Source organism: Onychostruthus taczanowskii, unplaced genomic scaffold (assembly GCF_017590055.1).
Source record: "Onychostruthus taczanowskii isolate IOZ18803 unplaced genomic scaffold, ASM1759005v1 scaffold22, whole genome shotgun sequence".
In the NCBI taxonomy this organism is placed as follows: domain Eukaryota; kingdom Metazoa; phylum Chordata; class Aves; order Passeriformes; family Passeridae; genus Onychostruthus; species Onychostruthus taczanowskii.
The window spans coordinates 7,823,700-7,837,074 of record NW_024499462.1 but is presented as its reverse complement, the minus strand read 5'-3'; the positions used below and the strand labels follow the sequence as shown (position 1 = coordinate 7,837,074).

General features: G+C 39.4%; 1 protein-coding gene across 2 annotated transcripts in view; it reads left to right on the top strand.

Moving 5' to 3' along the window:
- The first annotated feature begins 2,974 nt into the window (after window positions 1-2,974).
- Window positions 2,975-13,375, top strand: part of SH2D4B (SH2 domain containing 4B) — a 57,587-nt gene continuing 47,186 nt past the window's right edge. For both annotated transcript variants that reach the window (XM_041405018.1, XM_041405017.1), the window contains exon 1: window positions 2,975-3,158. In XM_041405018.1, the coding sequence (XP_041260952.1) occupies window positions 2,975-3,158 (184 nt within the window). The remainder of the gene's footprint in view (window positions 3,159-13,375) is intronic.

Here is a 13,375-nt window from a genome sequence, read left to right as displayed (position 1 = left end):
TGAGTTGTAATGTTTCTGCAATGATTTTAGCTTAGCTTGGACTATGGAACTAGGGGTAACCAAGGTGGAAAAGCAATGGAGAGCTCATTGTCCTCCTAAACTATTCAAAATTCTTCTCAGGAAGGCTGAAAAGATGATGGATGGCCACCATCAGGAAGCAGGCATCTTACTACAAATTTCCCTGCTCTTCTCAGTCATTAATTTGTCTATATATTAATTTGGCCTGGGAAGGAAGGGGAGAGAGAATAATTTTTTGCAATACAGTTTTTATTTTTTGTTTTGCCTGAATTATTTCCTATCCCTGAGTTTTTTAACTCTACATTAGTTAGAGTTGCAAAGCTCATCACTTTACAAAATATGAGATAATCTTAGAAATAACAAGAGTTATAGTAGGTTTGGTGTTTTCTTCAAGGTTATTTTGGATTTCATAGATTTGCCTAATTTTCTGAGCAATCAGGAGAGATCATAATAGTTTTTTTTGGTGATAATTCCATCTCTGTGTTTGGACAATTTGTGGAAACATGAACTGCAATAAGAATCAGTATCTAATAGGTTAAAAATTAATGACAAAATTTATGATGTTTGTTTCTACTGCTGTTGGATATTGGCTTACATCAGGTGGGATGTTTCTTTGTATTTCTTCTCCTTTGTGTTTCCAGTTTTTTATTTTGGGATTGCTGCAACCCAAAGAGAATCTATGACAAGAAAGTTGATCAGATTGGCTGCTGTGGTTAGATGATAACTCTTCCACATGTGACTTTTTACTTTGTTAAAGAAAAAATAATTCCCACAAAGATTAATTCCACTTGATCATTTGGTTACCATCCTCAAATATTTTTGGAGAATAATCTTCAGGCAATAGGTTGTTTGTGAAGTGTCATTTAATCTCTTTGCTCTTGCCATTTTTCTTGTGTGGTTGCTCACTGAACATTACAAGTAGTTGCTGAATATTTGCTTTGTGTCTTGTGTCTTGTATCTCCATCCTGAGCTGCTTCTGCAGCTGAATGCTGTTCAGAGATGGTGCTACTTGTCATGCTCAAATACACATAATCCATGATGAAGTGTTTGTTCTCTGCACCATGATAGCTTCTGATCAGGATTTAATTTCTGGTCTGTGAAGTCAAGCAAAATAAAATAAAGAATGATGACAAATGAGTAAAACAGTGAAACTGCTTGCCCTGAAGCCTTTGCAAAGGCGAGTCTTTTTCAATTAGTGCCAAAATGTGGAGGCACAGCTCTAATATAATTGAATAGAAGCAGAGAAACAAAAGCCAACCCCCTCAGGGTCTCCCCTTTCTATACCTGACTAAGTAAAAGAGAGAAGCATTCAAAATCTTTCTTACTCTAATTTTTTTCTTGCCAAGCTGTATTTCTTAAAACATGATAGTAATAATAAAAGCATTTCGTTTTAGGAGACAAAATCTATACATAAGACCAATCCTGAATTGCAGAGTAGCATGTGGACTAGACTTCTTACAGCCCATGGGTTCTGAAATCCTGTTTCAGCTGAAGGTATTGTTCCAGCATCTTTGGCATTGTGTTTCCAGGTAATAGAATATCTTCACAAGAATTTTGGTTTCTATCGGTTTGATTTTGCACCTAAATTAGGGCAATAGTATTTTACATTCTTCAAAATTAGGATATATAGGTGCATTAGCAGGATGTTTTTGAATATGAGGTCGTGGAAGTCATACAGGGCTTTGATAGCTCCTTATCTATAAAGCAGGTTTCTCATGAGGAATCAGGCCTGCTCTTTCTCTTCCTTCTTGTGTAAAAATCAAGCAGTGGGATGTGGCTCAGCCTGCTGGGGTGATCTGTGCTTTGTTGTGCCTCTGAGTGGCTACCCTTTGGTTTGTCTCACAAAGCAGCCCCTTACCACAGTGTGCCCTCACTCTCCAGAGGAGCTGAGCCCCTGCCCAGTGAAAACAGGCTCCCAAATTCAGGTTTTTTAGTGTGTTGGGCTTTGGTTTGGTTTGGCTTTTTTACAAAATTAAGTGGCTATTGGCCCTAGTGCTGAAATATTATTTTTGCTGATTTTGATAAAACTGTTACATAGTGGAGAGCTATAATCTCCTGGAAGAGCAGCATTGTAACTTTCTCCAGTCATCAAGTGGAAAATGAATTAACATCAGGGCTTGCATAGCCTGCATGAATTGCTGAGAACTTAGTCCTGTTTAATTCATATTGATTTATTTATAAAGTGATAACAGGATTCTTGTGGCTTTTGTAACATCTGCTTTTAATTTTAGAAGCATTTTAGTCAATTTGCTGCATGACAGTATTTGTCAACACCAGGTAACTAGGACCTCTAACATGCCTTACTCTGTTGAGACTGGTTAACAGGCCAGACTGAGAAATAATATGCAAACTCCTCTCTTATCAGGAGAGATCAGTTCCCAAAGTGACATGGATATTGTTGGTGTAGGTGATACCTTTAACCATGACATCACTTTAAACCCCTGGGCAACGCTCATGCCCTTGGGAGTGTATTGCTGCTGAAGGGAACTGCTTGACCTGAAACTCTGAGACTCTCTATGTTGAATTTTCTTCTGCTCAAGGGAGCAAAGCTGCTGGGTTCAATCAAGAATCTCTTATTTTTACTGGCTTGCAGTCAGGAGCACTCAAGTGACTTTTACTTTTTTCTCCCAGCCTTTTCATTTAATGTTTTTTCCCTAGCTTTTTCTGTTCATTTTTCTTACATTTGCTTGACACCTGTCCCTACATTTGGAGGATGAGATAAGAAAAGAACTCTGTCCCTGTCAAGACAAGGAGCAGAATATGCCTGCACAAAAAGGGCCAGAACAGGAATCAAACCTCTCCTGGGCAGGCAGGTTTGGGAGAGCTCCTTTGCTGCAGTCTGCTTTCTGGAATGCCATCAGTGGGTTTTTGTCACTGTAGTGGATATAATTGGAAGCAGCTTTAGCTCTCTTTTGTTTTTCCTTAATTTTTTTTTTTTAATTTTTTTGGAGTCATCATGCTGCAGCAAATTTTGCGTGATATGTATATTGACCCTGAGCTCCTGGCAGAGCTGAACGAAGAGCAAAAGCAGATCTTATTCTACAAGATGAGAGAAGAGCAGCTGAGACGCTGGAGGGAAAGGGAAGAAAAAGCCCGAATGGAGGAGGCTGTGCTGAGAAAGACAGCAAGGCGCAACCAGAGTAAGATTTCTGACCTCCTTCTGTGCTTCAGAGCTGGGGATGGTGGGCTTGCAACTGCCCGTGGTGCAGCAGGCGTCCAGTAGAGATTGCAAAGCTGAGAGCCAGCTGTCCCCGTGGGCACAGTGACAGTCTGGGACTGCAAAAGAAACATGTTCCTGCTCCTTGTATCTCTAGGCTGGTCCTTTGTTTTGGGTGTATCTTAGTGATGGAGTAAGAGGAACTGTTTTGAAGTGCCTGTTTCAGTCAGGAGTCACTGCTGATGTACTGTCAGTGGTAACTGATGCATCATGACCAAGTTTCTCCTCTACTCCTAAGGCTTTTTTTTTTTACCATCTGACAACCTCACCCCTCACTCTAGGTCAGGAAAAAGCCTGTGCTGTTGCAGTTTCTTGACTTGGCACTACATATTTCCATCTGGCTGTAGTAGGAAATAATTTTATAAATTTGAGCTTGCTATGAAGGGCTCTTTGTGAATAAATGTAATACCAAAAGAGCCATACTATATGAGACTAAATTTCCAACTTACTAGTAAATAGTCTCCAAGAGATTGTTTAGGGAATTGGATAATAGTGTGGCAAGCCAACAACCAAAACCAAAGAGAAGAAACCAGAAATGCTTTTGCATACAATAAGTAGTTAAAATATGGAGCTCCTCCCAGAGGCTGCTATGAATGCTGAATGTGTGTGTTGACTTGAAAAACAATAGGACAATCAGAAAATAACTTCTCCAAATGTCTTTTCCAGCTGACTGGCTTTGGGTCCGGGTGGTTTCAAATAAACAGAAATACTTAATTCATTGCTCTTTTCTCTGAGTAAGTGCCTTTCCAGCTCTTTCCCCCATTCATAGGATGAAGCTGGTAGACTGGTGTAAGATAGAAAACCTTTTCATCTTGGAAATGCAACTACAATGATTCCTCACTCAACAAGGAGGTGTCACAGAGATACATAAACCACTCATTTCCCTGCAAAAAATCTTATCACATCTTTAAATCTATTAAAGCTTGAATATTCAAAGTTTCTAATAACTTCTGGTAGCTGATTTTGAGACAGCTCTGTAATGGTTATGGGACTGCAATCAGCATTTCAAATGTTGCTTATTTGAACACACTCATGGTAGGAACACCCCAATACAGAGACATGGTTGGATTCAGTTGTCAGACTTGAAATATCCAGAGCTTCTGAACCTTACAAAGTGTCCCTTAGATAGTTATCAATTCAAAGACTATTATTAGAAAAGTGCTTCAAAGCAAAAATATTTTCCAGACTCACTTGAAGCACAGAGCTGCATGGAATGACTGGACTAAGTTAGAACGGTAGCCTTAAAACGAGGGGGAAATGTCCAGAACACCCTAGTCAGCCACAGTAGGAGCTGAAAATGATCCCTCAGAGACGGCAAGGTGGATGTTGGAAAACCTCATTCTGTTTAAGTTTTAGTTTTTTCATGTTAGTGCTCTCACTGTGAATGGCCCTCTTGAGAGGAATGGCATCAGAACATCTTCTCTCATGCAGCACAAAAGCCTTGTTCATTTTGATTGATTTGTAGCTGAGAAAAAATTAAAAATGCAGTTCAGCTCCACATACCAAAACAACATCGTATCATTGAGATAATCTGTATCATGCCCATTCTTTGAGGGAGACAGATACAGAAAACTCTAACTGCAAAAATATTTTTCTGATGAATTGTCAGTGTTGACACCTACATTTCCATATATAAATTATACATTAAACCTGTTCAGCTTTCTACTACAGGAGACCATTTTCTGGTTAAGCAATTTTCTGATTAGCAAGTAATGGGAGAAAGGAGAGCAGTAGAGTACCCTATAGATTATATTTGCTCTGACAAAGGTAGTCACAAATATACATTGAGTTAAATTTCACAAAAACCCATTTTCATTTTACCTTCTTAAATTGCCAATTAAAGGTATTGCTTAGGTTTGACTTTTGCCCACTGTCAGGAAATTTCTACTTTCCTCAGAACTGTAGTGAAGAACTATTGGAATCAGATTTGCAAGTCAGGCATCCGGCTCTGCTGGAAAAATTTTTTTGCTTTCATGAACTGATGTGCCCCAGAGTTAGAAAATATAACTTCTTTCAGGTGTGCTGATCATTAACTGTACAGATACCTGTAATTGATTTCTATTGCACAGTTCCACAATGTGATGTTAAATGGTCTCTCAGTGAAGGTGATTTCTTGTTTAAAACAGAAATTATAAAAAGCCAACTGCAAATTATAGATACAAAATAGTAATTACTGTGCAATAGTCTTGCCTATAGACTCAAGGGGTCAGAGTAGATGCCAATAATACTTTTTTATCTTAAAATTTTTTTTTCCTAGAAGACAATTGACATCATCATTTTTTGGACCTTGAAGCTGCTTAATTTTACGTTGCCCTTAACATATAAGTGAATTTCTAGACTTTCTTTCCCTGCTACACAGAGTAGAATGTAGAGTGGCTTTATTCCTGTTTTAAATTAGTGGCTACCAAGAAATGCAAAACTACCCCAATTACATGTTCTTTATTCCCTTGAAACTGAGGGATCTGAGGTTTTTAATCTGTGGGTTTGGTTTTGACTCTGCTGCATGACATGTTTTATGTTTGTGCTACTTTTTTTAGGCCAGGAGTTACTCTGAGTTTCTAGATATCTTTGTAGCCTGAAAGAGTGGAATAGATGTGAGACGTCAATATTTTTAATGTTGTGCTGAGTTTCTGAAAACATGGATGTAGTTTGTGAATACAAAATAGCATTTATATGAAATAATTTTATACTAATTTAACTGGAATTGTCTTTATAGCACTGCCTTTCAAATCCTTCTGTTTTTCTCAATGTTAGAATAGCCACATATGAAAACTTTTCTTCCCATCTCTTTGGGATGGGATAGTGAGATTGAACAAAAGCTGTTAACGACAATGGACACTTCTCTAAATAAAAGTGCTCTGGAAAATGCCTTCTGCTTGATCTAGAGTTCTATAGCTCAGCTGCTGCAATTCCCCATGGATTCATGGGATGTGTGCACCCAGCAGCACAGCAAAAGGCTTGGATTTTTCAAAACAAAGCAGTGATTGTGAGTTCAATTTTGATTTCCTATGGTGACTTGAGGATGAAGTGTTGTGTTTTAAGTGTGCTGCCCTACGGAAACCACAAGTGAAGAACTGGGGGCAAAAAGATTGGCATATGCAGGTCAGGAAGGCCTTGTGCTAGAGTTAAAATCATCAACAGATTTAGGGAATGCTCATTAACATGATCATTTTTTCATTGTTTGGAAACTAACTACCAAAGGCCCCAAATCTGCATTGTTTTTTAAAGCAGTGCCACTGAATGGAGGTTGTCCATAAATGTCTTATTCAGTACTATGAAATTTGCTGCTTAGAAAGCAAACAGGCAAACCATGAAATAAGATGGAAGTTGTTGAGTGTGTTTAGCAAGCCAAGTAGTGTACCCATCTGTGTAGTCTTAGTCTTAATTTCTAAAGAAAATCATATTAGTCACCTGAAAAACGTAATGCTAAAGGGTGCCTGCTTCTGTATACGGATTGTTTGGTTCCATGTGTCTTGAGGAAAGGTTAAAATTGAAATTAGTATCAGAATGAGTCAATGTTGAAGGAATTATTTCACTTTGAGGGTGAATGAAATGTGTTCAGATTATTCAATGGTTTTAATTTCTTTGCCAATAAAAAACACAGATTGATGTCTAAAGGGAAGCAATGTTTAAACATCACTTCAGAATGAAGTATTTCCTTCAGAAGATATTGAATAAATTGTTCCCAATATTTTTGCTATTTGCACCTTGCCTAGAATTTGGGCATCATGTGGGTCCTCCCAAAATGACAGCATTTAGTGAGCTTATTCAGTGTAAAGGAAATCTTTTGTTGCTTTAATTGAATAATGACTTCTGGCTGGTGCTGGAATAGCATCACAGGTGAGCTGAATTCTTGGAGGCCCTCCTTCAGTTCACTCACAAATTGCTTCTGAGCAGATGTTTCAGGAACATATCTTCATTGTAATGAAACAGTTTGCTTGTTCCTACTGTGCGAAAGTCACTGAGAGAAGTCTCCTCAGAATTTCAAGATCCTTTGGGATTTTCTGAGGTTTGTCTGACAGGCAGCTTTGCAATTTGCACAGAAACATATTTACGTGATTAGGCAGGAACTCTTTAGCCACTATAGCTGAGCTAGGAGGAAGCAGCGGGCCCTGCCAATTTTGGTTTTGACACTGATGCAGTATCCAGAACTGTCAGCATTCCCAAAATGAGATCTGAAAAACTATGAGCATTAGGTAGCTGAAGGACAGTCATGTGGGAGGGGAGACAATGCTGGTCTGCTGCTGTTATTTCTGCCATTTATTCATTGTGAACTGCAGCCTGTGATGCTTAGATGGGAGATATTTGTAAATGCTCTTATTTACCTGTCCTTAACAAGAGAAGCTGGGAGAAAATAGGGTAGGCTTATCACAGCATGGCTAGAAAATAATTTATCTATCTAAATGATATTCGTGTTAGAAAGATCATTAGAGAATAGATGATGCTGTTTGGAAGCAAGTATCTAAAATACACCAAGTGGATGGCTGGAGAATACATCAGTGTCAGAGGCAGGCCAGTGAGTGAGAATGTGTTTCAGTGGGTGGACGTGCAGTGACATTTTTTCTGACTTTGAACTTGGAAATGTATTCCTTATTTATGCTCAGGCCTCCACAGACCCTGGTAATACTTAGCTAAGATTTTATCTCCTGTGGAGACAAGCTCCTGTCAGTGTTCAGTGTCTCTTTCTCTGTATCACTGGATATGGATCTAACCAGGGACATCAGACCTCAGTATTTCTGAAACTTCTGGCATTATGTGATATTGAATTCTGTACAGTCTTGTCCTTTGTTTCCAATTCGATATAGATGGGAAAGTAACAAGAGAACAGCAGCAAGAACATTAAAACAATTTTTGTTAGGGTACTGAACCACCTAATTTGTAGCAATTGGATAAGTTTTAATGTAACACAATGTAGAGCAGCTTAAATTTTGCTGCAGCTTTGTTATGCTCTGTACCTGAACCGAGCTGCTCAGGGCCTGTGCCTGATGTGGCTGAGGTTTGGTTAGACAGCAGCTTCTGAGCTCAGTTCTCTGTACCTGGGGCTATCAAGGGACCTCCAGCTGCTGGATGACCCAGGTATGCACCAGATGGAACAAATCCAGGGGGACTACTCTCACCTCCTATGATTAGACATACGTCTGTGCTTTTGGGTTTTGTATCTCGTCCTGCAGCTGGTTTCTCTGTTCTGCAGAAAAACGACAGCAGAATATTGCTGTCTACATTGGGTCTTCTCCTGCAGACATGCAATCCTCAGTGCTCCTGTTCCCTGAGACATCTGGCATCAGCCACTCTCTGAGAGAGGCTGCTGGGTTAGCGAGCCTCTGGCACGGAGGGCATCGCTGTGTTTCTCTGCAGCATCATGTTCCTTTGCCTTTCTGGACACAGCAGTGTTGGACTTTCTCCTACATACTGTGCCTCAGTAATGGTATGAGGTTGTGGCTGTCTGCAAACTCATGAATACTTGATATGGAAAGAGGGCAGAACTGTGGCCAAGGGGAGAATGCGATTTGCCCAAGCTAATTCAATATTTTCTTGCTGATTTTGCCATTTTTTTACATAAATGACTAAAACATTTAAGGACAAAGGAGCCAGGTTTTGAGAGCAGGATTTGGAAGGTACAGGAAAACTCACTGTGTTCAAGTCAGCAGTGGATTTAGCCAGACACTGATGGCAGTTCAATAACCTTTGAGTCTACTTGTTTGCTGTGGTGCTAAAAAGCCTCACTGTAGGGTACAGTTCTCCCTGCTTCCATGGTCCTGTGTGCTTGACAAAAGGAGTCAGTGCAAACCTGGCACGCTGCATTAATCAGGAGAGCCTGGTGCAGAAAATGATCCATAGCTCCCTGTTCGTTCTGTGACACAGAACCCTTTTCCTCCTGCTTTGAGTTTCCAGCAGACCCTGAAGCAGCCATGCAGACTTGGTTTTATTTTATTCTCAAAGGGAAAACCAGGAAGCTTTGTGATAGGTCTGCGAGAGAAACCAAGCCCTCTGTATAGCTTTTACATTTCACAAGATTGTTTGGATGAAGAATCAGAAAATATGGTGCTATGTTCTTGAAATTTTTTAATGAAGAAAAAAATCTCCAATGAGCAATTCTAATGGGAATGATTTAAAAGCCTTCAATTTTCCTCTGATGCTTAGCTATATTTTTATGCTCTTTACAGTGAGAGGGTCAACCATTAAAATGGACAGACAAGAGGCTGCCTGTAGATTGTACAAGGAGTTAGAAGAATGTCTTTCTTAAAGAGTTTTGAATGTTATCTCCTGGCTGAAATTGGTCCAATTACAAAATTGTTACATGTAACAATGTGCCTTCGCCAGGGAGCTACGAAATTGTTTGGAACATACTGGGCAGATGAAGCTTAAATGGTATTTTATTTCTGTGTTTCTTTTTTCTTCTTTTTGGTTTCTAACATGCAAACCCCTGTGTGTGTACTGCATATATACATACCATGTATATGTACATCCTAATGTAAACCCACTTACCTTTGAGTGTTGTGTACAGTTATCCCTGCTACATTTGTTAATTACCAGAGTCCTATGTGAGTTAATATTTGCTCTCTTCAGTCACTCTTCCTTTATTTGATGCTGCAGGGGTTTATTGCAGCGTAATTATTTCCATGGTAACAGGCTGTAATTCCATAAACAGGAGATTGAGTTTGTTATATGATCAGGAAGCAGCTGGAGAGCCATGAAAGGCTGATTTTTCAGCAATGCTGAAATCCTGCAACCCTTATTGATATATTAATGTAATCAGCTGAATTTCTTTCTGCCTTTGCAAATCCCCCCCTCAATGGAAAGGCACGTAACACAGTATTGAAATTCAAAGGTGTGTAAATTGAAATGTCAGGGGCAGAATTTTCCCCCATTCTTCTAAGAACTGAAATGAAGGGGTTTTTTGAACGTGTTTTGGGAAGAGAGGAATTCTATGCTCCCTAGCATAGATTTAGCAGAGGCTGAGCACAAATTAATTGTATATCTTCATTTTATTGTGGGATGATGTTATTTTCATTACTTTCCTCATTACTATCTAGTTCTTCTCTGTATTTTTTAATGGATTTACAGCAGTTATTGTTTTGAGAAATGCATTCTGTCCTTTGAATACTCTCACAAAAACATTCACAGTAATTTCCTAGGTTTTCTCCTTAGAAAGAAGTGGAATTCTGTTTGTGTGTTTGTAAAAAAAAAAAAAAATTCAGTACTTATGTTGGCTAAGCCCAAGGAATTGAGAACAGCCTAAAGCTCATATCCTCATTTTCATCCTAATCAATGAGCTTCTTACACACGTCCTCCAGCTAAATGAAGCTCTGAATGGAACCTCATCTACCCTTCAGACTAACAAAATCAAGCCTCTACTTTAAAGAAGCCATAAAAATTATTTGCTTGGAAAGCCAAGAAATCTCAAGTAAATGACATTATGCTTAGACCAGTGTATACCAGATATTTGAATTGCAGAAGAACAAAAAACCACAGCCCTACAAACACAGCAAACTCCACGAGCTACAGTTTAGCTCTCCATGGCAAAAGTGGATCAGGCTGATCAGCTTTTAATGCACATGCAGCCTATTTCAAACACATAATGAATTTCAGGAGTTTTTTTCTAGCCCAGAGAGAGAAAAGAATAGACATGTTTTCTGTAGAGAGTCAAAAGATACTTGTGTGACTGCAAAGCTTCTCAGTGCGTGAGGAAGGATAGTCAATTGCTATTGCAGAGAATTGTAGCTTCCAAGCAGGAGAATTATGGTGGGAAGCCCAGAGAAACAAGGCTGTTCATGGAAAAAGCAGATTCTTTAGTACAACATTCAGCAGAATTTGAATGCTGTTCCTTGGTTCTGAGATTATAAATCAGCAATTATGTAATTTTCTGAATTTACACCCTATGGTATTACCTACCACAGAAAGGGTGCTTGGTGCTCTCTGTCATTTTGCTGGACTAAGCAGGCAGACTGGGTGATGGCACAGCTGGGAATCCTGTCACCAAACCAGACCTCTAGCTCTTTGGAATAGCCCTGTGTAAACACTGGGGGTGGATCACAAATGGGGGCTGCTGGGGATTCTCTAACTGCTAAAGAAATGGTGACCAAGCTTGGAGAAAAGAAGCTGACTCCAGCAGTATTCTATTTGCTCCAAAAATTGCCATTATTTCCAAAGCACTTTTATTTGGAGATGTGAAAAAGGAGGCGAGGCCAAGAACCCACAAAACTCCTAAACCCAGTGAGTGGCTCAGCTTTTCTGCTCCAGCTTGCAGAGGCAGTGTGGGGCTCTGGTCTCCTCAGTGTGTCTGTGTTTGTTCCAAGCCTCAGACACAACCTGGAGGTCTGAGCTGACAGGGTTGGAACCCAGGGATTTCCCATCCTGGTGCTTCTCTCTGTCCCCAGGTCTCCAGGCAGTGTCAGTGCTCCCTGGCAGTGTTCAGCCAGAGGTGACAATGCCCTGTTGGCCCTGGGGCAGCTCAGAGGCCAGAGCAGCCTGTGGTGCTCCATGGCTCATCTCATGGTAGCACTCCAGCACTATGGGATCAGGAGTGCTGCTGGCAGAGCCTTGTAATTCTTGTAGGTGAGAGCTCGAGTTTCCAATTGCTCTCCAGGGCATTGTTTTACACTTTCATTGCTGTTATAGAATTGGCTGTGCAAATAACAGACAAATAGAAAACATGATTTGGTCTTATTTTTGATTGAGTGCATTTATAGATACAAACTTGAGTTGCTAGTGGTTCTGGTTTAAGGTTTCTGAGAAAGTGTTTGCTGTGATCCCTTTGTGCTGCAAATTTGAGAGACCTGATTTTGCATTCTCTGACCTGGCATTTGTCTGGAGTAAGGAGCCAGTATCCAGTTTACTGGTCTCAAAGCAGTGTGGGTGTAAATTTAGAGGAGCTCCATGCGAGATACTAATTCATGGATGAGCATCAGATGAAAAGAACTTCAAAAGTTTGTTGTCTTTTTTTGATGCTACAAATTTGTTTTAGGTGAAGAATGGTGGAAGAGTAGGGATGGCAAAGACCTAGTAAATTATTCAGTAAATTTTCCTAATAAAGCATTGCTTGTTTCTAAAATACTTCCATTTTTACTCTCCAATCCAGACTAACTTTGATGTCCACTGCTTCCTTAAGGTTATTATTTTCAGCCTGTCACAGTCTCTCCAAGAAGAAAACAGTACTTTTGTGGCCAAGACACAAGACTGGGGCTCAAGAGGTTTAATTTTTGTTTCTTGACTCTGCATTAGGCTTTGTGACTGGGCTCAGACACCTACTGCTGACCAGGAAACATGAGGCTCGGCTCTCTTGCCTCCTTCTCATCTACATTTCAAATTTGTTTAGTCAGGACTTGTCTCTTCCTTTTCATTTCTTTTTCATTTGGAAGTGTATTAACAAAAAAATTAACAGAAAAAAAAATTAATACTTGAGAGGCATTTTAAAACAGGAATTATTTTATTATAATCAGCCCTAAATAGTAGTAATTCTCTGCTTGCAAAACAGACAACACTAGTTTCCTACAAGTATTAGGGAAAATAATTTTCTGGACTTTCTTGATCTTGCCATAGGTTCTGCAGTTTAAAAGATCATTAGTCCAGAAGAGCTGACCATCTCAGTGTGAATGTGATTCTGCAGGCCACAGAGACTTTTTGCATGGCAGAAATTCTGCTTTCACAGTGCCAGATTTTCTCCCTTAGGTGCTCTTTTTTTTTTTTTTTTTCCTACACATTCGTTTCTGATGTTATTTTGTGCTAAGAATCTACTGAGTTTTATGATCAGATTGTACAGTGAAGCCCAGCTGCAGCTTTATAGGAGCAGAGGTTTAAGGGAAGATTTGCATGGGAGGAATTTCTTGAAGTAAATTCAGTGGTTAGATGTGAAAAGGCCTGCTTTTCTTCTACAGAAAAATCTGAATTAAGGCATCTGTTCTCAAGCTATCATTTTAAAATTATATATATATGGGCGTCTATCTATTCAATGCTGAAGGTTAAAATTGCCAGATTGTTTAATACACAAATCTTTCAGCTTTGACTATATTTGAACACGTACTTAATGCATATACAGTAGAGTTCTGTATTGTGTGTAGTGCTGAACCAACAATACTGATGGTTTCAAAGGAGTTTATACATCTACTGGCTAGAACTTTATAAAAAAGATCCATTGTTTTA